The sequence below is a fragment of the Heterodontus francisci genome, chromosome 12, assembly GCF_036365525.1.
Source record: "Heterodontus francisci isolate sHetFra1 chromosome 12, sHetFra1.hap1, whole genome shotgun sequence".
Classification (NCBI taxonomy): domain Eukaryota; kingdom Metazoa; phylum Chordata; class Chondrichthyes; order Heterodontiformes; family Heterodontidae; genus Heterodontus; species Heterodontus francisci.
In genome coordinates, this window is record NC_090382.1 from 28,861,993 (window position 1) to 28,886,704 (window position 24,712).

General features: G+C 43.2%; 1 protein-coding gene across 1 annotated transcript in view; it reads right to left on the minus strand.

The window, feature by feature from the left end:
* jakmip2 (janus kinase and microtubule interacting protein 2) overlaps positions 1-24,712 on the minus strand; it is a 310,932-nt gene that overhangs the window by 98,124 nt on the left and 188,096 nt on the right. The window contains exons 8-10 of the mRNA XM_068042905.1: positions 19,563-19,703; positions 17,322-17,378; positions 16,319-16,438 (exon numbers count right to left, since the gene is read on the minus strand). Coding sequence (XP_067899006.1) covers positions 16,319-16,438; positions 17,322-17,378; positions 19,563-19,703 — 318 coding nt within the window. The remainder of the gene's footprint in view (positions 1-16,318; positions 16,439-17,321; positions 17,379-19,562; positions 19,704-24,712) is intronic.

The following is a 24,712-nucleotide window of genomic DNA, read 5'->3' on the forward strand; positions in this document are numbered from 1 at the left end:
AGCTCTCTCCGCGTCCACAGAGTTTTTTGGAATTATCAGACAGAGCTATGATTGCCCTTCAAGTTGGAGCATTTTATATTCCACAGAGTTGCAAAACCACAGAACAGGCAAACTATAATCTGCTTCTTTTGCAATGCTTTTATAAGCAGGAATTTCCAGCCTACAGTTGTTGTCAAAGCCAAGAATCACATCAAACAAGTTGAAATCCACCATCAACAGGTGCATTTGTGCAGGGTCAAAGATATGCACTTCAGGAACACCACAGAAGGTTGTTGAAACCTCTGTACCACTTTTTCTGCACTGCTTGACTCTTCCCCATAGCAGTAATGCTGTTTGAGCATTTTTGTCATGCAAGAAGACCGCTGCTGAGCATAGGCATTCAATTCAGCATCATCAGAGTGTTGTTCGTTTGTGCTTCAGCCCAGAACAGTAAATTCATTAATTAATTGTAAGCTTTGTGGATTGTGACATGTCAAGATTGAAGCCAAGTGATTAAATCCTTCAGTTTTGTAATTTTCTTTGCTACGATCTGAACCCCGTTGTTAAGCTGAGCATCGTTTAGAATGCTTATAATGTCTATTAAAACCTGTGTTTTCGGTTTCAGTGTGAGCTCTTCTGAGATGAAGTCTAAGTAGTATTTCAGGTGAGCTGCACGATACTGTACTGCGGAAACCAAGAATTTCAATGTGTAATTACTGGCTCTGGAGGAAGGGCAATATTTTGTTCCCCAATTTCAACCATTTCACCCACATTTGCAATGTGTCACCTGTATCGAAGCTTATGGCTAGGGCAGTGTTTGAAGTTCTTTTTAATGTAGCTAACCAGTTTGTCAACGTTACCAACCTCATTTTTCCACATCTCACTGACAAGAGAAATTAAATGTGCATTACATGTAATATGGACAGCATTAGGCATTACACCTTGGAGCACAGATTTGAAAGATTTTGTCATGTAAGTTGTATTGGCACTAATGAAAGCAGGCACTTTGTTGAAATCTGCACCATATTTTGAAATAGTTTTGATTATTGCTTGGGAAACTGTGGTATAACTAATAGTTTCTAAATGGACACAGTCTGTGTGCACTATTTTTAGCTTTCCTGACTACATCTACCAGACATAAAATCAAACAAAACATGCAGTACATAGTTGACTTGCATATCAGTGGACTCATCACAAATTATGGCAAAAGACTCACGTGCATTAATCTGAGACTTCATCCCCTCACAATGTGTAGCAAAAACCCTCGGTAGATAGTCCTGACATAGTTTATTTGCACTTGGCAAACAACCACCATTTTGCACATTGCATTGAATGAATACCCACAGTTTTAGCTGATCAATTTTTTTCCAGTGGTACGTTGGCGCTTGCAATGGCATCCACAAGTCCCATTGTAACCAACTGATGGTTTTCTGTGATCTCTGTCGACTTCTTAAAAAGAGATGAAATCGTTGCTTGTTTTTTTGCATGTTTGTTTTCCAGCAGTGCGGTGTCGGATGCTCTCTTTCTGCTGCGATGCCTTCAGACTCTAAGTGGCGTGGCATCGTTGCCCACCGTGTGTGATCCAATGAAACATTGCAGCTTGTACAAATCAGTATTCCACCATCGGCATGCAGAATTTGGCTTCCAAATTCTTTCACTCTATGTGCTGCAGTAATGGTTGTGGCCATTTTTCATTTGCTCATTCTGGCATTCTCACTTGTCTGCTAATTCTTGAGACTGCTTCTCTCAAAACTGCACCGGAAGCCCTCTTTCATCTACGAACCAGCGAGTTTAGCCTTTTCAATAAATAAAACGCACTATGCTTGTAACATACCCAGCAATCAGCAAGGCCAGCCTTGTGTCAATGAATGAAATGTGCAAATTTGGCAAAATGGCTGATTTCACGGAGGATCTGCGATTCCATGGTCTGTGATGTATTTTTTCATGGCCGTGAATTTGGTCGGGCCCTAATTATTCTGAATCATTTTCCCCAAGAGCAAACAAAAAAGTGTTTTAGTTGTTAATGCTAAGCAGTAAAACTGTAGGTGGAATTAACAGACAGTTAGCAGAAATTTGCGTCATACTGTGATATCTACCTTCTGTTCAATTGTGAAAGTCACTGCAGCAAAAAAATAAAGAGAAAGAGGGGAGGTATTAAAAGAGAGAGAGGGAGTGGCAGAGAGAGAGAGAGAGAGAGAGAGGGTGGGAGCAAGTGGGGGAGGGAGGGAGGAGGAGGAAGAGAGAGAGGGAGGTAGCAGGGGGAAAGTGAGGAAGAGGGTGAGGTAAGGTCGGGGAGAGAGAGACCAAAAGAAAAAAATAGAAAATGGCAGGGATGATGGTTGGGGGTGGGGGGGTGCATCTTAGCTCTCAGTAATTATTGTAAGCTTTTAACGTTTCCAGTTTAAATTTTTTTCAAGAACCATTTCTTAGTCTACAATAATACCATATTATATTCAGTTTCTGGGAAGGACATTCCTGCTTTCAGTTCCTGAGACTCACTCCTGTTCACGTACTGTTGTTTGAGATGTGGCTCAACTCCAAACAGGTCTGATTGACTCTGCCTGTTTAATCTTTTTTCACATTGACAAGGGCACCACTAAAGGCAGGGCAGCAATGCCAACAATCACTGGTCTATAAAATACACAGGAGCATTACAACCCAGTTGGAGAAGGCAGACTATTTTTCCACTAAAAACGTTCACAGCTGAAACTTGGTCTCGTGTCAATAATGCTGCCTTATCTGGGAATGTGAAGTCAAACACCAAAGCTGTTATTGCAATGGTTAGCAAGATAAGGAAAAACTGTTGATAATGGAAGATACAGATTTCAATAGCAGAACTCAGATGAGAATACCCAGTAAATGGAAAAGGGATTACCTAATCTTATCAAGTGCTAGAGCTGAAGCAAATTCAAAATCTGCCATGACCATAATAGAGCTAATTTGAGTTAACTTGTTGAACACATTAATTTGGGCCACTTTGGATAATGCTTTCTCTGAAAATCCACTCAACTTGTCCCAGGGTCAAGGGACATCAGTTATGTGGAGAGACTGGAGAAGCTGGGATTATTCTCCTTCGAGCAAAGATGGATAAGGGGAGATTTAATAGGGATGTTCAAAATTAGAGAGGTTTTGATAGAGTACCTAAAGCAAAACTGCTTCCTCTGGCAGGAGGGTCTATAACCGGAGGACAGCGATTTAAGGTAATTGATTAAAAAACAGGAGGGAGATGAGGAGACTTTTTTTATGTGGCATATTATAACAATCTGGAATGCATTACCTGAAAGGGTGGTGGAAACTGATTCATTAGTAACTTTCCAAAGGGAATTGGATATATACTCGAAAAATAAAAAATTGCAGGGCTATAAGGAAAGTGCAGGGGAGTAAAACTAATTGGATAACTTTTATCCAATTCGTGGGCCAAATAGCCTCCTCCTGTGCTTTAAGATCCTATGATTCTATAACTCCATTCAAAAATGTCTGCTTCCAGGGACAGAGCGCCAAGTATTGACTGGCTTATATATACCAACATTTCTTTTCTGTCAGTGACAGGTTGTGGGTGAGTGGTTGGGACTAGAGACGCACTCATTCACAATCATCATTCTTTCTCTTCCAGGACAATATTGCACATAACAGACATCAGGAGGACCTGACCATGAGATCACACCCTTGAGGAGGCAGTGTTGATGGTATTCAGGAAGGCACTTGTGGCCGGACATCTCACTTCAAGATATGTGGCTGCTACAGCTTCCTTCCAGATCCACAACTATGTCCAATCCCTAATCCCCCTATGTCCAGACTGGCCAAGAGAGTGTGGGAAAATGGCGCACTGACACGGAACACAAAAGTCCGAGTGTATCAGGCCTGTGTCCTCAGTACCTTGCTCTATGGCAGCGAGGCCTGGACAACATATGTCAGCCAAGAGCGACGTCTCAATTCATTCCATCTTCGCTGCCTCCGGAGAATACTTGGCATCAGGTGGCTGGACTGTATCTCCAACACAGAAGTCCTCGAGGTGGCCAACATCCCCAGCTTGTACACACTACTGAGTCAGCGGCGCTTGAGATGGCTTGGCCATGTGAGCCGCATGGAAGATGGCAGGATCCCCAAAGACACATTGTACAGCGAGCTCGCCACTGGTATCAGACCCACCGGCCGTCCATGTCTCCGCTTTAAAGATGTCTGCAAACGCGACATGAAGTCCTGTGACATTGATCACAAGTCGTGGGAGTCAGTTGCCAGCGATCGCCAGAGCTGGCGGGCAGCCATAAAGACAGGGCTAAAATGTGGCGAGTCGAAGAGACTTAGTAGTTGGCAGGAAAAAAGACAGAGGCGCAAGGAGAGAGCCAACTGTGCAACAGCCCCGACAAACAAATTTCTCTGCAGCACCTGTGGAAGAGCCTGTCACTCTAGAATTGGCCTTTATAGCCACTCCAGGCGCTGCTTCACAAACCACTGACCACCTCCAGGCGCATATCCATTGTCTCTCGAGATAAGGAGGCCCAAAGAAGAAGAAGAAATCCCCCAAACCTATCCTTACTCACAAGCTCCATATGGTCTCATTACATGCATCCTCTTATAGTGGCCACATGCATTGCACACTAACCCTTCCAGCTTTAACATTACAGGCTCCCGGAGCAATATCCATCTCATCCCCCTGAAGGAACTGGAAGAGGAGGAAGAGCCACTGTAAGAAGCCGTAACATTCTTGACTAACTTAATGGTACTTTAAGTGAAATTTGTGGTTGAGATTTGTAAAAGCTATTTAACTCAAGGGGCCAACGACAGTTCAGATAAAGGCAAAGTGCTTTTTGCTTTAGTCAATTGTACAGAAGTCTTATCAGCATGTTGTGCAAGGCCAAAGGAGAAAATCTACAGGCTGCTTTTCCACAGATAAAATAAAACCATTGGTCTGTGAAGATGATCACACTTTTGAAGCTATGGAATGTTTAGCAAGGTGCGCAAGGATCATAAATAGAGTTGAAACCAACAAACAGCCATACTTCAAAGCTGTGCTTTGCTTTGATGCAAAGTTAGAACCTCAGTGAAACTTTGTTTCAGTAAGTCTGATAAGAATTAAAACTGAACATAAAGAACATGGAGTCACGATGTCTGTTCCGGGGGGATTATAAAACCCACCTACAGAGATTTAGCTAACTTAAGTGGTATAAAGTTTAATTGGAAGCTGCAACAAGATAACACAAACTGACACTGATTGATGATGTCAGGGTTTGTCTTCTTTTGAAATGCAAAGAAGTTCAGCTATGTGTGTTTTATTGTGCTTCCTCGTATCAGATAAACTCCGCCTTTAATTCACCAAGCAACTTGCAAGAAATCAGTAATTTGAGGGACCCTGATTGTTTAATTATCTTGATGGTCCTGGAATGTGTGACAAGGAAAAGAAGCTGCTGTTGTGTGTGCTGATAACAATCTAAAGACATCTGTAGCACTGGATTCATGTAAGATCACTGAAGGAAGTTTAAAACAGATGGTCAATGTTGTTATAGTACTTAATGCCGTGATTTGAACAAAGAATTAGACACCCCATTGGATGATTGTAGCTTAAGTGGATTTTGACAGGGCAATATGAAGCTATCAATAGAACATCAATGCCCACCTTGGAAAGAAGGCGAAAAGATCATTGTAAGGAATGATTTGACGCTGCAGTCAGGCAACTTGGTCAGTTGCTGAAGAGTACAATCAACAGGAGGTGACTGCTCATCGGGTGATTGTATGTATATCCTTCTGTAACATATTTGTGACTAAAGGGTGTATTGTATTGCTAACAGGTACATTGTATTGTTAGGAGGAAGAGGAAGGAAGCATGTGTCAATTGCTACCGTTGTCGCAGGCAACATCTCAGAGACCAGTACCACGCATAACTGAGAAGGTAGGGTAGAACAGGGATCTTCACAGTGGCCCACACCAGTCACAAGTGGACAGCTGTCATGCTGGGTGGTAGGGGCACCACAGGTGCTACCTTGCCAGGGGGCAATATTGCATACTATTTCTGCCGTTGGCAATTGCAGTACTAGTGAGCAAAATGATGTGCAACCTCTTTAATAAGAGCTAGGAGCTAATTTAATTGGTAATCAAAGGCTTAATCGTCCTCTGGATGGCTATTCTGAGCATGCTTAAACTCCCTTACCAAGATGACATCTTACACTAAAGGCCAACTGACCAAACGTTAGCCACTTCGGAGACACTTTAATAGCTAAACTATCAATGCTACGGGGCTGGGGTAATAGCCCCTTTTATTTTCTGTTGTGTAAAAAGCAGATCATGAAATGTTAATTTAATTCTAGGTGTGAGGTATTCAGATTGGCTAAGTGGTAGAGTGTGTCAGGAAAACTGCCTTTTAAGTCTGGAATTCAGGTTTCAATCCATGTTAACCTGATGGGGTGAAAGTCTATCATTCCTTATTGACTGCAAAGTTGCATGTGAAATGTTTTGGAAATCTCAGCGTAAGCTTAGCACTTGAAGTGATATTTCATTCAGAGGCCACAGGTGAGGGAGGGTTTTTTTTATTCATTCATGGGATGTGGGTGTCGCTGGCTAGGCCAGCATTTATTGCCCATCCCTACTTGCCCTTGGTGGTGGTGAACTGCCTTCTTGAACCGCCACAGTCCATGCAAGATAGGTACACTCACAGTGCTGTTAGGAAGGGAGTTCCAGGATTTTGATCCAGTGGCAGTGAAGGAACAGCAATATTGTTCCAAGTCAGGATGGTGTGTGACTTGGAAGGAAACTTGAAGGTGGTGGTGTTCCCACGCATTTGCTGCCCTCGTCCTTCTAGTTGGTAGAGGTCGCATGTTTGGAAGGTAAGGTCAAAGGAGCCTTGGTGCATTGCTGCAGTGCATCTTGTAGATGGTACACACTGCTGCCACTGTGCATCAGTGGTGGAGGGAGTGAATGTTTGTGGATGGGGTGCCAATCAAAAAGGCTGCTTTGTCCTGGATGGTGTAGAGCTTCTTGAGTGTTGTTGGAGCTGCACCCATCCAGGCAAGTGGAGAGTATTCCATCACACTCCTGACTTGTGCCTTGTAGATAGCTTTGGGGAGTCAGGAGGTGAGTTACTCACCGCAGGATTCCTAGCTTCTGACCTGCTCTCGTAGCCACAGTATTTATATGGCTACTCCAGTTCATATTCTGGTCAATGGTAACCCCCAGAATGTTGATAGTGGGGGATTCAACGATCGGAATGCCATTGAATGTCAAGGGGAGATGGTTAGATTTTCTCTTGTTGGACATGGTCATTGCCTGGCACTTGTGTGGCGCAAATGTTACTTGCCACTTATCAGCCCAAGCCTAAATATTGTCCAGGTCTTGCTGCATTTCTACACGAACTGCTTCAGTATCTGAGGAGTCACGAATGGTGCTGAACATTGTGCGATCATCAGTGAACATCCCCACTTCTGACCTTATGATTGAAGGAAGGTCATTGATGAAGCAGCTGAAGATGGTTGGGCCTAGGACACTACCCTGAGGAACTCCTGCAGTGATGTCCTGGAGCTGAGATGATTGACCTGCAACAACCATAACCATCTTCCTTTGCATTAGGTATGACTCCAACCAGCGGAGTGTTTTCCCCCGATTCCCATTGACTCCAGTTTTGCTAGGGCTCAATGATGCCATACCCGCTCAAACACTGCCTTGATGTCAAGGGCAGTCACTCTCACCTCACCTCTTGAGTTCAGCTCTTTTGTCCATGTTTGAACTTAGGCTGTAATCAGGTCAGGAGCTGAGTGACCCTGATGGAACCCAAACTGACTGTCACTGAGCAAGTTATTGCTAAGCAAGTGCCACTTGATAGCACTGTCGATGACACCTCCCATCACTTTACTGATGATCGAGAGTAGGTTGATGGGGCGGTAATTGGCTGGGTTGGACTTTTTTTTTATTCATCCATGGGATTCATGGGATGATTCTTGTCCTGCTTTTTGTGTACAGGACATAACTAGGCAATTTTCTACATTTCCGCGTAGATGCCAGTGTTGTAATTGTACTGGAACAACTTGGCTAGGGGCGCATCAAGTTCTGGAGCACAGGTCTTCAGTACTATTGCCAGAATAAATAATTGGCTGCATGTTTGAATGCATTTATTCAAAAGCAAAATGATGAGAGGTACTTCTTGCACTGGCAAGGCCGGCATTTATTAAGCAATCCTAACAACTGATTGGCCTGCTTGGGCATTTCAGACACGAGTTATGAGTCAAACACATTGGTATGGAACTGCAGTCACATGTACACCAGAGGGGAAAGATCAAGAGGTTTCCTTCCCTTCCCTAAAGGACATTAATGAACCAGTTGAGTTTTCAATGTCAATCTTTCAGCTTCATTGTCACTTTTACCGATAACAGCTTTTTATTTTCAAATTCTCAGACTGCCATGGTGGAATTTGAACACGCATTCTCTGGATTATTTCCCCAGGCCTATCAATTACTGGTCCAGTAACACAACTTCCATACCCATAAATGCACTTATGTTTGATCTGCAGGGGTCTAATGTGGAGGGTGGATTCAAAAGAAAACTAGCTGGTTTCTAGTAGCGATCCATTAGTGTCCCTACGTAACTCAAAATGATGGTAGTTTTACCTATTGTCCTCAGAGTAAACAAGGTTGCTCTATAATTTATAGATCGACCTACGTTCAGAGTCATTGCAAAGGTCAGAAATGTTGTGAGTTCAGGTTCAGCTTCAAAGGACTCAAATTTGAACCAGAAGTTTGAATTTATCTAAATTCACATGCAAGGGATACATCATGTGAAGAATAATGAATAGCTAGTAATAATTACAAAGAGAATTGCTGGATGATCAGCAGTGGGATTGTAAGGCAGGCATCTGGTCAAGCAGTTCAGAAACTGGGAACAAAGATTCAAGCAACTTGTCATTCAGTTGCACCTCGAGTTTGGATTGCGCTATGTAACTCTCTGAACACATTCCAGTGTTATATGGAGTTAAGTATATGTTTGATCTATAAGTAATAAATCACATGTTCTGAGTATCAAATTGATAGCCTCCCAGGTGATGTAAGACTTCAAAGATACCTTTAATGGGTTCATGTGGGATTGTGAACTCCAAGACTTATCTGCACTCCAAAGGGGATCAGAACCTCTTGAACTCATTTCAGAGTCAGTACTGTGATCTGCAGAGAGGTGGTGTTGTTCAATTGTAAGCTATTTTCTTCAGCATCATACATTGGCCACTCTCCTAGTGCTATTGAGGCAAGCCAAAAGACTTGCAGGTTGATAGGTAAATTGGCCATTATAAATTGTCACGAGTATAGGTAGGTGGTAGGGAAATATAGGGACAGGTGGGGATGTTTGGTAGGAATATGGGATTGGTGTAGGATTGGTATAAATGGGTGGTTGATGTTCGGCACAGACTCGGTGGGCCGAAGGGCCTGTTTCAGTGCTGTATCTCTAATCTAATCTAATCTATTAACCTGCAGGGTTAATGATCTTGGTATAATCAACATGTATAATCAGTCAGGTAGCGCACATTTATCAAAAAATACATATTTTCAGTTTCCTGCTGGGAAACTGTATGGCCATATATAGTAGGGAGACTTTAAAAAATAGCAGGGGAGAATTTTCAAGAAAGTCAAATACTGTCAAAGCTAACATATCCACATAAACTCCTCGAACCTGATTGTAGCAGTCTGGTCTAAACCTGATAGCCTTGTACCATGTTATTATCCACCTGTTAGTCTTTATGCTGTTTTTGTCTACATGTTTCGATCACAAAAATTTATTAAACAAAGTGGAAGCAATGACAGACTTCCACTTGAGTGTAGCCATTAGATATGTAGCCATGAAAGCAACAATGATTTACTTTTTAATGGGCCTTATTTCTTTTAGCTTTGCAGCTAGAATACCATGCTCATAAACCACATTCATCTACCTATATTTGTAACAAATAGTTATTGATTGTTAAAGGTACTAAATTAAATGTGACGTTATTCTCCTTTTTGGTCAATATTTCTTTGCATGGAGGAAAGAAGTGTCAAGTGCTCAAGAATGGAACTTTCTATGTCTACTTCAAGCACTCCCAACTCAGGCATAGTAGGGTTTAATGCAAAGTCTATATTTTCCTATTAAGCAATTCCAAGCATGTACAATAAGCACCCTATGAAGAGTAAAGTTCTTTGTTTAATTCTTTTCATGGGATTTGAGTGTCACTGGTAAGGCCAGCATTTATTGCCCATCTCTAATTGCCCTTGTGAAGGTGGTGGTGAGCTGCCTTCTTGAATCGCTACAGTCCATCTGGTGCGGGTACAACCCACAATACTGTCAGGGAGTGAGTTCCAGGATTTTGAAACCAGCGACAGTGAAGGAACGGTGTTATATTTCCAAGTCAGGATGGTGTGTGGCTTGGAGGGGAACTTGCAGACGATGTTCCCACGCGTCTGCTGCCCTTGTCTTTCTGGGTGGAAGAGGTCGCGGGTTTGGAAGGTGCTGTTGAAGGAGGCGTGGTAAATTGCTGCGGTGCATCTTGTAGATGGTACATAATGCTGCCGCTGTGTGTCGATGGTGGAGGAAATGAATGTTTAAGGTGGTGGGTGAGGTGCCAATCAAGCGGGCTGCTTTGTCTAGGACGGTGTCGAGCTTCCTGAATGTTTTTGCAGCTACATTCATGCAGGCAAATCATATTCCATCACACTTCTGACTTGTGCCTTGTAGATGGTGGACACGCTTTGGGGAGTTAGGATGTGAGTTACCCACTGCAGAATTCCCAGCCTCTGACATGCTCTTGTAGCCACAGTATTTATGTGGTTCTTTCAGTTCAGTTTCTGGTTAATGGTAACCCCCCCCAGGATGTTGATAATGCGGCATTCAGCGATGGTAATGCCCTCAAATATCAAGGGGTGATGGTTCGATTCTCTCTTGTTGGAGATCGTCATTGCCTGGCACTTGTGTGGCCTAAATGTTACTTGCCACTTATCAGCCAAAGCCTGAATGTTGTCCAGGTTTTGCTGCATATGGACATGGACTGCTTCAGTATCTGAGGAGTTGCGAATGGTACTGAACATCATGCATTTGACAGCAAACATCCCCACTTCTGACCTTATGATGGAGGGAAGGTCATTGATGAGAAGAGGGGAAGAGATGATTGGCCTCCAACAACAACAACCATCTTCCTTTGTGCTAGGTATGACTCCAACCAGTGGAGAACTGCCCCCTTCCAAACTCCGACTGACTTCAATTTGGCTAGGGCTCCTTGATGCGACACACGGTACATTCTGTGCCCTTGCCACCCTCAATGCTTCTTCCAAGTGGCGTTCAAGATGGAGGAGCACTGATTCATCAGCTGAAGGAAGGCGATCTTGTGGGACCACCTTAAGAGGCTGTAAGTGAATGTTACTGGAGGAAGTGATGTTGTGTCATGCATGACCAGGGAGTTGTGGGTATAGCCAGACAGAGTAAGATGTGTGTTGGTATGGCTCCTGTAGTAGCTATATATATGTTCCAGTTAAGTTATAATAAATGCCCACATATTCTTTGGATATTACTTGTAGTCCCTTGAGTCTTATAATAGTTCACATACCAAAGGAACAAGTAATATTGCAAGCGATTGGTGATATTCAGCAGGAGGATTTCTTGCCCATGTTTGACTTCATGGGGTCCAGAGTCAATGTTGAGAACTCCCAGGGCAACTCTCGCCCGACAGTACACCATTGTGCTGCCACCTCTGGTGAGTCTATCCTAGTGGGACTGAACATACCCAGAAATGGTAATGGTGGTGTCTGGTACATTTGGTGTAAGGTATGTTTCCATGAGTATGACAATGTCAGGCTGTTTCTTGGCTAGTCTGTGGGACAGCTCTCCCAATTTTGGCACAAGCTCCCAGATGTTAGTAAGGAGGACTTTTGCAGGGTTATAGATTCATAGAGTTGTACAGCATAGAAACAGGCCCTTCGGCCCACCGCGTCCATGCTGACCATAATGCCTATCTATACTAATCCCACCTGCCTGCATTAATTCCATATCACTCTATGCCTTGCTCATTCAAGTACCTGTCCAGATGCCTCTTAAATGTCACTACTGTTCCTGCCTCCACCACCTCCTCTGGCAGCTCATTCCAGATACCCACTATTCTTTGTGTGAAAAATTTACCCCTTTGATCCCCTTTAAACCTCCTCGCTCTCACCTTAAATCTATGCCCTCTAGTTTTAGTCACCCCTACCATGGGAAACAGACTCTGGCTATCTACCCTATCTATGCCTCTCATCATTTTATATACCTCTATCATGTCCCCTATCAGCCTCCTTCACTCCAGGGAAAACAGACCCAGCCTATCCAATCTCTCTTTATAACTCAAGCCCTCCAAACTAGGCAACATCCTTGTGAATCTTTTCTGCACCCTTTCTAGCTTAATATGTCCTATAGTGCGGCGACCAGAACTGCACACAGTATTCCAAATGCGGCCTAACCAACGTTATGTAACATGACGTCCCAACTCTTGTACTTAATGCCTCGGCCGATGAAGGCAAGCATGCCATATGCCTTCTTCACCACCCTGTCTACTTATGTTGCCACTTTCAGGGAACTATGTACTTGCACCCCAAGGTCTCTCTGCTCTACAACACTCCCCAGGGCCCTGCCATTCACTGTATATGTCCTGCCCTGGTTTAACTTCCCAAAATGCATCACTTCGCACTTGTCTGCATTAAATTCCATTTGCCAATCCCTTGCCCACTTTCCCCGTTTATCTATATCCTGTTGTAACCTTAGACAACCTTCTGCACGGTCCACTATACCACCAATTTTGGTGTCATCTGCAAACTTACTAATCATGCCCCCTACATTGACATCCAAGTCATTAATATATATGACAAACAACAGAGGGCCCAGCACCGATCCCTGCGGGACACCACTGGTCACTGGCCTCCAATCTGAAAAACAACCCTCCATTACCACCCTCTGCCTCCTATCACCAAGCCAATTTTGTATCCAATTGGCTAGCTCACCCTGGATCCCATGTGTTCGAACCTTCTGGACCATCCTACCATAGGGGACCTTGTCAAAGGCCTTGCTAAAGTCCATGTAGACAACGTCCATCGCCCTGCGCTCGTCAATCCTCTTGGTCACCTCCTCGAAAAACTCAATCAAATTCGTGAGACATGATTTCCCACGCACAAAACCATGCTGACTATCCCTAATCAGACCTTGCCTTTCCAAATGAATATAAATCCTGTCTCTCAGAATCCCTTCCAATAACTTTCCCACCACTGATGTAAGGCTCACCAGCTTGTAGTTCCCTGGCTTATCCCCGCTGCCCTTCTTAAATAAAGGCACAACATTAGCAATCCTCCTTTCTTCCGGTACCTCACCCCTGGCTAACGATGATACAAAAATCTCTGCCAGGGCTCCAGCAATCTCCTCCTTGCTTCCCATAGCATCCTAGGATACACCTGGCCAGGCCTTGGGGATTTATCCACCTTAATGCACTTCAAAACCTCCAACATCTCCTTCTTTGTAATGTTGATATGCTCCAGGATATCGCTGTTCCCTCCCTTGAACTCACGAGCTTCCATGACCTTCTCCACAGTAAATACAGATGAGAAGTATTCATTTAAGACCTCGTCCATTTCCTGTGGCTCCAAACATAGATTGCCACACTGATCCTTAAGGGGACCTACTCTCTCCCTAGCTACCCTTTTACTCTTAACACACTTATACAAAGAACAAAGAACAATACAACAAAGGAACAGGCCAGTCGGCCCTCTAAGCCTGCGCCGATCTTGATGCCTGCCTAAACTAAAACCTTCTTCACTTCCGGGGACCGTATCCCTCTATTCCCATCCTATTCATATATTTGTCAAGATGCCTCTTAAACGTCGCTATCGTACCTGCTTCCACCACCTCCTCCGTCAGCAAGTTCCAGGCACTCACCACCCTCTGTACAAAGAACTTGCCTCGCACATCCCCTCTAAACTTTGCCCCTCTCACCTTAAACCTATGTCCCCTAGTAACTGACTCTTCCACCCTGGGAAAAAGCTTCTGACCATCCACTCTGTCCATGCTGCTCATAACTTTGTAAATCTCTATCATGTCGCCCCTCCACCTCCGTCGTTCCAGTGAAAACAATCCGAGTTTATCCAACCTCTCCTCATAGCTAATGCCCTCCAGACCAGGCAACATCCTGGTAAACCTCTTCTGTACCCTCTCCAAAGCCTCCACGTCCTTCTGGTAGTGTGGCGACCAGAATTGCATGCAATATTCTAAGTGTGGCCTAACTAAAGTTCTGTACAGCTGCAGCATGACTTGCCAATTTTTATACTCTATGCCCTGAACAATGAGGGCAAGCATGCCGTATGCCTTCTTGACTACCTTATCCACCTGCGTTTCCACTTTCAGTGACCTGTGGACCTGTACGCCCAGATCTCTCTGCCTGTCAATACTCCTAAGGGTTCTGCCATTTCCTGTATACTTCCCACCTGCATTAGACCTTCCAAAATGCATTACCTCACATTTGTCTGGATTAAACTCCATCTGCCATTTCTCCGCCCAAGTCTCCAACTGATCTATATCCTGCTGTATCCTCTGACAATCCTCATCACTATCCGCAACTCCTCCAACCTTTGTGTCGTCTTTCTAGAATCTTTTAGGATTCTCCTTTATCTTATCTGCCAGGAAAATCTCATTGCCCCTTTTCGCCCTCCTAATTTCCTTCTTAAGTGTACTCCTACATCCCCTATACTCCTCGAGGGACTCGCTTGATCCCAGCTGCCTATACCTGACATATGCCTCCTCCTTTCTCCTGACCAGACCCTCAATCTCCCTCATCAACCAAGGTTGCCTAAACTTGACAGCCTTGCCCTTCCATCTAACCGGAACATGCCTGCCCCGAACTGTTCCTAGCTCACTTTTAAAAGCCTCCCACTTGCCAGACGTCCCTTTATCTGTAAACAGCCTCTCCCATTCAACTTTTGAGAGTTCCTGTCTGATGCCATCGAAATTAGCCTCCCCCCAATTTAGGACTTCAACCTGAGGACCAGTCCTATCCTTTTCCATAACTATCTTGAAGCTAATAGAGTTATGGTCACTGCTCCCAAAGTGCTCCCCCACAGACACATCAACCACCTGCCCAGCCTCATTTCCTAAGAGGAGGTTGAGTGTAGCCCCTTCTCTAGTAGGGCCATCCACATACTGCTTCAGAAAACTACCCTGGACACACTTAACAAATTCTTCCCCATCTGATCCTTTAGCACTATGGCAGTCCCAGTCAATATCAGGGAAGTTAAAATCACCTACTATTACAACCCTATAATTCCTACACCAATCTGTGATTTCCCTACATATATGCTCCTCCACTTCCCTCTGACTATTGGGGGGCCTATAGTATAATCCCATCAAAGTGATCACCCCTTTCTTATTTCTAAGTTCTACCCATATGGCCTCGCTGGACGTTCCCCCCTGGATATCCTCTCTAAGTACTGTCGTGATGTCCTCCCTAATCAATAGTGCAACTCCCCCTCCTCTCTTACCTCCACCTCTGTCATGCCGGAAGCATCGGTACCCCGGGACATTGAGCTACCAGACCTGCCCATCCCTCAACCACGTTTCCGTAATTGCTATAATATCACAACCGCTCTGAGTTCATCTGCCTTACCTGTAAGGCTTCTTGCATTAAAGTAAATGCAGTTTCGCCTACCAGACCTTCTATGCTCCCTGTCCTGCCCCTGCCCGGCCTGCCTATTGGACTTGCTTGCTTTAACCTCTACATTTGCAACAACTATCTCATCAGAGAGACTACTACTTTGGGTTCCACCCCCCTGCCAGACTAGTTTAAACACTCCCGAGTAGTACTAGCAAACATCCCTGCAAGGATATTGGTTCCCTTCCAGTTCAGATGCAACCCGTCCCTCTTGTACAGGTCACCATTGCACCAGAAGAGATCCCAATGATCCAAGTAGCTGAAGCCCTCTCGCCTACACCAGCTCTTCAGCCACGCATTCATTTGCCTTATCCTCCTATTCCTACCCTCACTAGCACTGCTCACAGGCAGCAGAGAGAGGACACTTTCAGTTCATCAGACTGACCAATGTTCCAGAGGTGTATGAATACTGTGCTATAACTCATTGTGCCTCTCAATCCTTAAATGTTGTATAAATATACATTATTAACGAAACATGTCATTTAGAAAGATTGATTACCAAAATAAAAATAGGACCATCTCAATTTATGGTATTTAGGTTTGCAACGCTCAATATCACCCTGTTTGCTTTTCAGTAAACTCTTATTGCCATCAATATATGGACAATATATGTAAGCTTAAAAACAGGCATTTCTTTTGCTCCTTGACATTAACAACTTCTATTGTATTATGTCATTTACTCACTTCATTCAAATCATCCTCTGGAGTTGCTGGTGTCCTATCTGTTCTGTAGGAAGCCAAGGAGGATGTTTCTGAATCCATCGATTCTTCATCAAATCCAAAACACGTCTCTACCACATGTCTCTGTGAGTGGAGGAGGACAGAAAAAACAAGCAGATTATTGTCCAGTGGTCATCAAAATCGCGATATAAATGCAAGTCTTCTACTTAGCGGCACTTTCAACATAGTGAATCAAAGAAATGGAAGGTAAGACAATGTTTTTACAGGTGAATAGTTTCCTTCAGGTGCTTTTATGTTCTTACTTAAAGCTACCAGACTTGTTAAGCCTCAAAAAAGACGGATGGGAAAGAAAGACTCACAACCATCGGATGTCTCAAAGTGCTTTACAGCCAATGAAGTTCTTTTGAAGTGCAGTCAGTATTGTAATAAAGGAAATACGGCAGCCAATTTGCACACATCACACTTCCAAAAACAAGGATGTAATAATGGCCAGATAGGTTTTTTTTGTAGGGAACCCACATCTCACCATTCTTTTATTTGAAAAGAAAAATTAAAGGGCATTTTAAATTGCATCTTACCCACTGAGAGTCATGCCATAATAATACTACTCCATGTGTAAGTGCATGATTTTCTTGGGCTACCCATGCAAGATGTCCCTATATGTACACCTGGCAGATGAGACCTCACAGAGATTTGTTTTTATAAATCTGAAGTGCACATTGGGAAGATCTTATCTGTGTACAAGTTTATAAACGTGTTGCAGTTATGTGGAAAAAATTGTCGATATAATTACTTGCAACATTCCCTATCCTTTTATTTTCTGTCAACCTACATCCTCCATAAACCTGCTCAAATTCTGGATAAATAACAAATGGGTGAATAAAGCTTTGTACATTTCCTGGGACAGAATTACATTGTCCCTTAAACAAGCCAGGATATCAAGCTTCCAGAATTTTAAATGGCTATCAAAACTGTTCTTATCACCTTGCCATCCAGTATCATTTACCTTGATATGCTTTGTACTTCGTTTGTGTCTCTTGCGACGAAGCAGTCGTTCTCGGTCCTAAGAAAAGACAAGGAGATTCTCGAGGCTAAAATTGGGCATGTTACAGAAAGCGCCACTGAAATGACAGCAGCCTGACATAAATACTGCGTTATTTAATAAAATAAGATAAACCAATAGCTTCATCACATGGGAACGCCTCCCAATTTAATCCATTTGTGATACAGTGGGCTCCATAGACAATACAATGCTGTATTGAAAGAGAAATGCTTTTTTAAACAGAAAGAAAATGATTTATAAGCCAAAATACACATTTGTGGCCTTTTCAAATGTTGCATGACATATTAGCAAAAATACATTTCTGTTTTTAATCCGTCTCTGTAGTTATGGCTGCTCAGGATGCTGGCTCGCTCTGCGATGACTAAGCCTGAAGGTGCAAACCTAATTAATTTTCACAGAATTTTCAGGTCAGCCAGATTTTAAAAGATTTCAAAAATATACGTGCTTTCAGTAATCTTCCTAATTGCTCCACAGGATTGATTCCTACTTAATACAGTCGGTCCATTTTGTTTTCCTAATAACACGCAGCACTTTTTCACTTGGTCGAGGCCCCACTACACTGCAGCACGCACTGATTGGAGGTGAGGGCTGCAGTACATGGAGCATGTCACTTGCAATAGAGAAGCTATTTTTGCTGTTCAAAATATCAAGTGTGTTCTTCAAAATAACAGCAGCTAGAATAGTAGAGTATCTTTTTATTGTGCAATGTTAAAAAGTGTGACAAAAAAAAAACCTTTTACCAACACAGGTCCTGCTATTCTTTTCTGCCATAGTAGCCATGGATCTTCTAATAAGCAGAGATTCTAACTATCGCATGTCTGGACCCCTTGACCCTAGCTGCCTGTTTCTGAAGATCAGGATTGTTTATTTAGTAAGGGTATGTATCAAAGGTATTTGAGGTGCTGCTTGTGTACCTGCCTCAGGTCAAGGTTGGGGGAGGGGGTCTGGGTTGGTGGAATTTAATATAGGGCCGGTGCTGATGGCTGAACATGAAAAAAAAAGTTTTAAAAAATGTCTAAGTTTCCAAAATTCCTGTTTTGAAGATTTAATGTTCACATCCACCTTGCGTGCCAAAGTTCCTGATGCCCAGCATTGCTAGGGTGCAAATGTTACAAAATACATTGTAAGATGTCAGCCCATCATTTCCATCCATATTTGGGTGGATATTGGATAAAACCCCGATGTCAATTCCAGCAGGAGTCCCAGATGTCACATCAGGCACAGACATGGGGAAGTCTCAAGGGGTTTAACATTGGAACTGTGTTTATATTCCGCGCAACAAAGTCAGTTATGTTGTATGAAGTTAAGCATATGGAGGTTTAATGCATTCAAATTAAGTACATTGGTCTGTGCTTTTAACTGAAGGGTTAACTACTTTAAAATAAACAGTTTAATATAGCTATTAAAATAGGATATCAAGAAATGTCACAGGAGTACATTAAGCATTCACACATTATTCTCACATAATGACATTTCAAGCATTGATACCAGAATAAAGCAATAACATTTCCCTGTATTCTACTAAAAGTCACTGGGGAGTGTTCTGTACTCATGTTTACACAGCTAGTTCATGGGAAGAAAATTCCTTCAAGATTGTTGTGCCATGAAAAATATTTATTGCAAAGATTAATAAATGTCCTTTTGATTAGTTTTTTTTAGAATCAACGCTTTATATGTATAAAAAATATACCACAGCTTTTCTAAACATATATGTTTCACTTGAAACAATAGTTCTTCTGCTCATAGTCTACTTAAATCCATGCTTTATATTCAGGTTTGAAAAGCAAAATCTGGTAGAAATGAAATGACTACTGGCAGCGCTGTCGAACATGCAGTGCAATAGAGTGGGAAGATGCAGATTCGACAACCGCTGTACTACATGCTCGATCTGGACTGTGCCAAGTGGGGAGGTGCTGGCTGAGGGCCCAAGTGTCCTCCAGAGGAGACAATGGAAATTTGCGTCGCTCCTAAGTCACGATTGCGTGATGCCTGCCAGCTGGCAAAAGTGAGCACTGGCGTACGCAAGCTGCAGAGGCAGAAATATGGCATCTAACAACAACAGGAAGAAAACTGAGGGTGTTTATTGCTCACTGGTGGGTAGATGCTCTCAGCATTATAGAAATGATAGTGTGGTATAATAATATCAGAAGACATAGATTTCAGCATGACATTCAGAGGACTCACCCTAGTCAAGTCATCAATGATGTTCTGCTGTTCAAGAACTTGAAGCTTTAAAAATTCTACTTCTTGTTCTTCATGAGCTTGGTCAAGATCATTTAAGGAGCGTAATTTCTTCAGGGGCGGATGACAGCCGATTTTCTCTTTCTGCCGAAGGAAGGAAAAATGAAAAAGGCATGAGTAAAAATGGCAGTAGCAAGTAATCTTATGGGAAGCAAGCTTTTTCTTGCTTAAGTGAAATTGTAATGTTGTATTGCTTGGGCAGCAATCAGAATGTAATTGCTGACTACAGTGTATAATCACCACTGCTTGTACACCACTCAAGCTGGACACAACTTCAAAGAAACCAAATCTAAAGTGCTGCCACTTACTATACACCCCCACCAATTTTATTAGTTTTGCCTTATTTTACATGTCTCCAGCTCCTGCTCCCCACTGTGACTCTCAATATTCCTTAGCCACTGCCAATTTCACCTTAACTTGCAGCTAGTAGATACATGGTAAGTGTACTGGAGTGATTTGTTTTCCCATTTCCCTTCTCTTCTCTTCCCAGTGAAACAACTACTTTACATCTGAAATCAGTCATGAGATCGAAATAAATGCATAGCTAAATGCCTGGTTTCTTACCAATCAATGCAACACCAACATACCGCACTACACAGCTGGTTTAGGAATATATTCCTTCTAAATTCTGAGGCCATTTTTACAGCCTCATTCTTCATCTTTAATGATGACACTGCAGTATTGTGCCTCCCGGGCAATGGTAACTTTAGTGAGTAATGGTACAATGGAAATGTCAGTGTTGAAGCATCACAGCTTTACTGATTCATAATGTTGAGGAATTAGAATGAATCCAGATTTAAATATCAATGCCACTTAATATTTGTAATCTGCTTTAGTATTAGATTTACTTCACAAGATAATTATGATTAAGGAAGTACATTCAGCACATCTCAATGTCCATACATTGCTTCATCCAATTGGTGCCAAAAAGATTCTTCAAACTTTGCCCCCACTACTCTATCAGATATCCACTCCAAGTGTTGATTACTCCTTAGGTAAAGAAAAACTTCCTGATATTAGTCTAATATTTGTCTCTTACTAATCTAAATCTATGATCCCTTGTCCTGTTCCGTAAATTTAAATTAATTTTCTGAATTTATCTTTTCTATATAGTTTACAGACTTGTAGCTTTATAAGATTATCTCTTGGATGCACCTTTGCAAGATTAAAATGGGCACATTTTTCCAGTTTTTCCTCCTCATAACTTCTTCTCACTGCCTCCATGGCTTTGAATGTCTGCTTTGTGTCTTGGTGGCCAGAACTGGACTGTGATATCAAGGTCCATTCTGACCAGAGCATCTCCTTCAATTTGATCAAGAATTCCTCTGATGGTATTCTATTATTTGACTGTAAGCTCAATATTTAGGTTCAGCTTGTAGACATAGTAACTTATGCACACGTAAATTGCTGCGTACTCTACTATACTCTAGTATGACATTACCTTCAAATCCAGCCTACACAAATCAAAATTTGAGATCTCCCAATTAGTACTAATTAGTTAGTTTTTGCCACTACATTAAAAGTGCAATGTCAGTGACCTCTAGTAACAAACCATGATGGTGGCATGGCTAACACTTCACAATGTGATGAGAGATAAGAGCACTTTTGACAAGTAATCAGTTGTTCTTCTGATCAATGATGCAACTTCAACAAATGAGACATAATAGGTGAAGTGTGCAAAGCAGCATCAACAACAGAAACTTGCATTTATATGAGCCTATAACATATAGAAATACCGCAAGGAACTTCACAAGTAAATGTAAGGAAATGAATGCTGAGCAAGGAAGTCAGAGATTAGGAGGGATGACCAAATGCTTGGCCAAAGAAGAGGGTTTTACAACTGTTTTTAAAAGGTGGAAAGAAATATGAGGCCATAAGTACTGATGGGAGGAGGACTTATTTCAGAGACTAGGACCAAGGTGGCTAAAGGGTGTGTAACCAATGGCAAGGCAGCAGGAGAGATAATACCGAAGTCAGAGGAATGGAGTAGGAGATATAGGACTGGAGAAGACTCAGAGATAGGCTGAAGTGATGGAGGGATTTATAGAACGAGGATAAGAACCTGAAATTTAATGGGCTAGAATTTGGTCTGCCCTGGTTTTTGGGTGCATGGTTCATGGTTTATAACCTGCTTGTGCCCATTGAAATCAAGGTGGGATTCATCTATCCACCTCATTTAACTGTTAGTAACACTGGGCCAAGTGGCTCCGGTGCCATTCCCGTGCTGCCCCTTTACTCTTCATGCTGCCTGTGGCCTCTGCACACGGCAGCGGGGTCCAGCAGCATTGTATGTTGATCACATGATCCAGGTAGCCTGCTCCTCTTACAGGCTCATTGCCTATTAAAGGGAAACTGCACACCTAAAATGATTGCTGTTGGAAAATCATTTTCAAGCATTGGAAGGATGTCTCAGCAGCCAAGGGACAGGGTTCCTTTGACAAAGTGACACCGCACTGGAAGCTCTGATGTGGACTCCAGGAGGGAGGCAATGGATCCCAGGTGGCAAAGACTGAAGAGGAAATGGGAGCGCGTGACCTAGGAGATTAATGTTTGGAGTCTTGCACCATGGATAGGGTAGCAATGCATGAAGAAATACAATGACCTCACACAGGTGGTCAAGGTGAGTAAATGCATCCTCACAATACATCTCATACCCACCACAACAACAACTTCTCACTCTGCCCAATGCACCACCTTCAATGATTAGAGTGGATTGGTCCAGATGGCTTGCATCCCAGTTTGCTAAAGGAAGTGGAATGGAGATCGTGCAAGAGAGTGCCATAAATCTTCCAATCTTCCATAGATATGGGGGAGAGCCAGAAGCTTGGAGAGTGGAAAATGTGACATCTTTATTCAATAAAGAGTCTAAGGATATTCCTAGTAATTGCAGGTTGGTCAGTTTAACATCTGTGGTGGGTAAGGTTTTAGAAACAATAATCAGGGAAAAAAATAAACAGGGACTTGGAGAGATTTGAGTTAATTAGGGAGAGCTAGCATGGATTTGTAAAAGGCAGATCATGCTTGACTAATCTTTTTTGATGAAGTAGCAGAGAAAGTTGATGAAGGGAAAACAATGGATGTTGTCTACAGGGATTTTAAGAAAACCTTTGACAAAGTACGACATAAAAGGCTGGTTAACAAAACTGAAGCTCATGGAATAGAAGAGTCAGTCTCCAATTGGAAAAAAATTGGCTTAAGGACAGAAAACAGCGAGTCATGATAAATTGTTGTTTTTGAGACTGGAGGATGGTAGACAGTGGGCTGGATTTTAAATGCTCGCTGCCGATATCGGTGGCCAGCTTCAAAAATGGCGGCCCACCCATGTGGACTGCCTGTCGCGGAGCAACCGTGATATTCAGCGCAATGGCTCACTTAACTAGCCAGGGTGGTTCACTCTCCCAATGACGTGGTGGGGGCAGGCAGTCCGTCCCCGGCACAGTGGCGCAGTGGTTAGCACTGCAGCCTCACAGCTCCAGGGACCCGGGTTCGATTCTGGGTACTGCCTGTGCGGAGTTTGCAAGTTCTCCCTGTGTCTGCGTGGGTTTCCTCCGGGTGCTCCGGTTTCCTCCCACATGCCAAAGACTTGCCGGTTGGTAGGTTAATTGGCCATTATAAATTGCCCCTAGTATAGGTAGGTGGTCGGGAAATATATAGGGACCGGTGGGGATGTTATTGGAATATGGGATTCGTGTAGGATTAGTATAAATTGTTGATTGATGGTCGGCACAGACTCGGTGGGCCGAAGGGCCTGTTTCAGTGCTGTATCTCTAAACTAAACTAAAAAAAACTAAATGGTGTCAGGCACCACTGAGCAGGCACTGATGTCATTTTTAAAGGGCTTTGTGCCGCATCATTTACAATTTAACCTGAGATGATTGACCTCCAACAACCACAACTACCTTCCTGATGTGAGGAAAAGCTTTTTTACGCAATGAGTGATTGTGATCTGGAGAACACTGATTACAAGGGTGGTGGAAGTGAAGATGATGAATGATTTCAAAGGAAAATTGGACGGGTACTTGAAGGAAATAAACTTACAGGACTACGGGGATATTGCTGAGGATTGCTCTACAGAGGGCTGGTATGGACTCAATGGGTTGAATGGCCTCCTTCTGTGCCGCTATGACTCTGTGACCACCATCATTCATGCAGCAGCACTCCTTGGTACTCAGGACTCACGACTACAAGTCACATAATCCATCTCACCCACAAAACATCTGCCAATGCTGCCAGCATCACACCCACCACCCCCCCTCCCCCCTTGCCTCCACACACGTCCAGCTATTCAGGCAGGTACATCACCCAAGCACAGTGCCACACTATCAATTGCAGGAGAAGATCACCCATAACAAGAGAGAGAAGCATAAGTTTGGAAGCGAGTTCTAGGAATTCATCCCGAGCCCTCTAGAGGAGATGGTGCTCTGCGTCATCAGGCCAAAGTCAATGCAGCCCGTGATATCTGGCAAGTAGAGGCGGTCTAGGATGACAGTAAGTGACAGCCTTGTCCCCATTTTCAACTCCCTCCTCATCCTCATCCTGAGCTGTGGCAAGAAGTGGAAGCTAAAGATGGTGTGACCATGGAACTGCTGCTTTCCTTCTGACCAATGCTTCCCTCAACCCAACCATTCCTTCTGTATATATGCTTTCAGAAAAAGAAGAACTGCTGCTTGAACAGCCTCAGGAGAGGCAGGAGGAAGAGGAAGACGATGCACTGTCACTTACAGTCACAGCCACCAGCTCAGATACTGGCAGCGCAAGGACTTTAGACTATTTATGAGGACAAAGGAAAGAGATGTTGTGGTCACATGACAGCAACTAGGTTCTGATAAGGTGTTTTAATAAGGCACATTCTGAGCAGACAGAAGCAGAACGACATCCATGCCAACGAAGAGAAAAGACCCTGCCTAAGACCACCATCTTGAAACCACATGTAGGTAGAAAACTCAAGTTGGCCTTGAACTGAGGAACCATACCAAGGCTTTGCCACTGAACCTTGACGAGAGTATAAGAAGAAAAATCTGCTACTGCGAACATAAAGTAACAGCGAATCTGGCCTCCTAAACCTTCAGGGCTTTTCTTCAGTGGACAAAAAA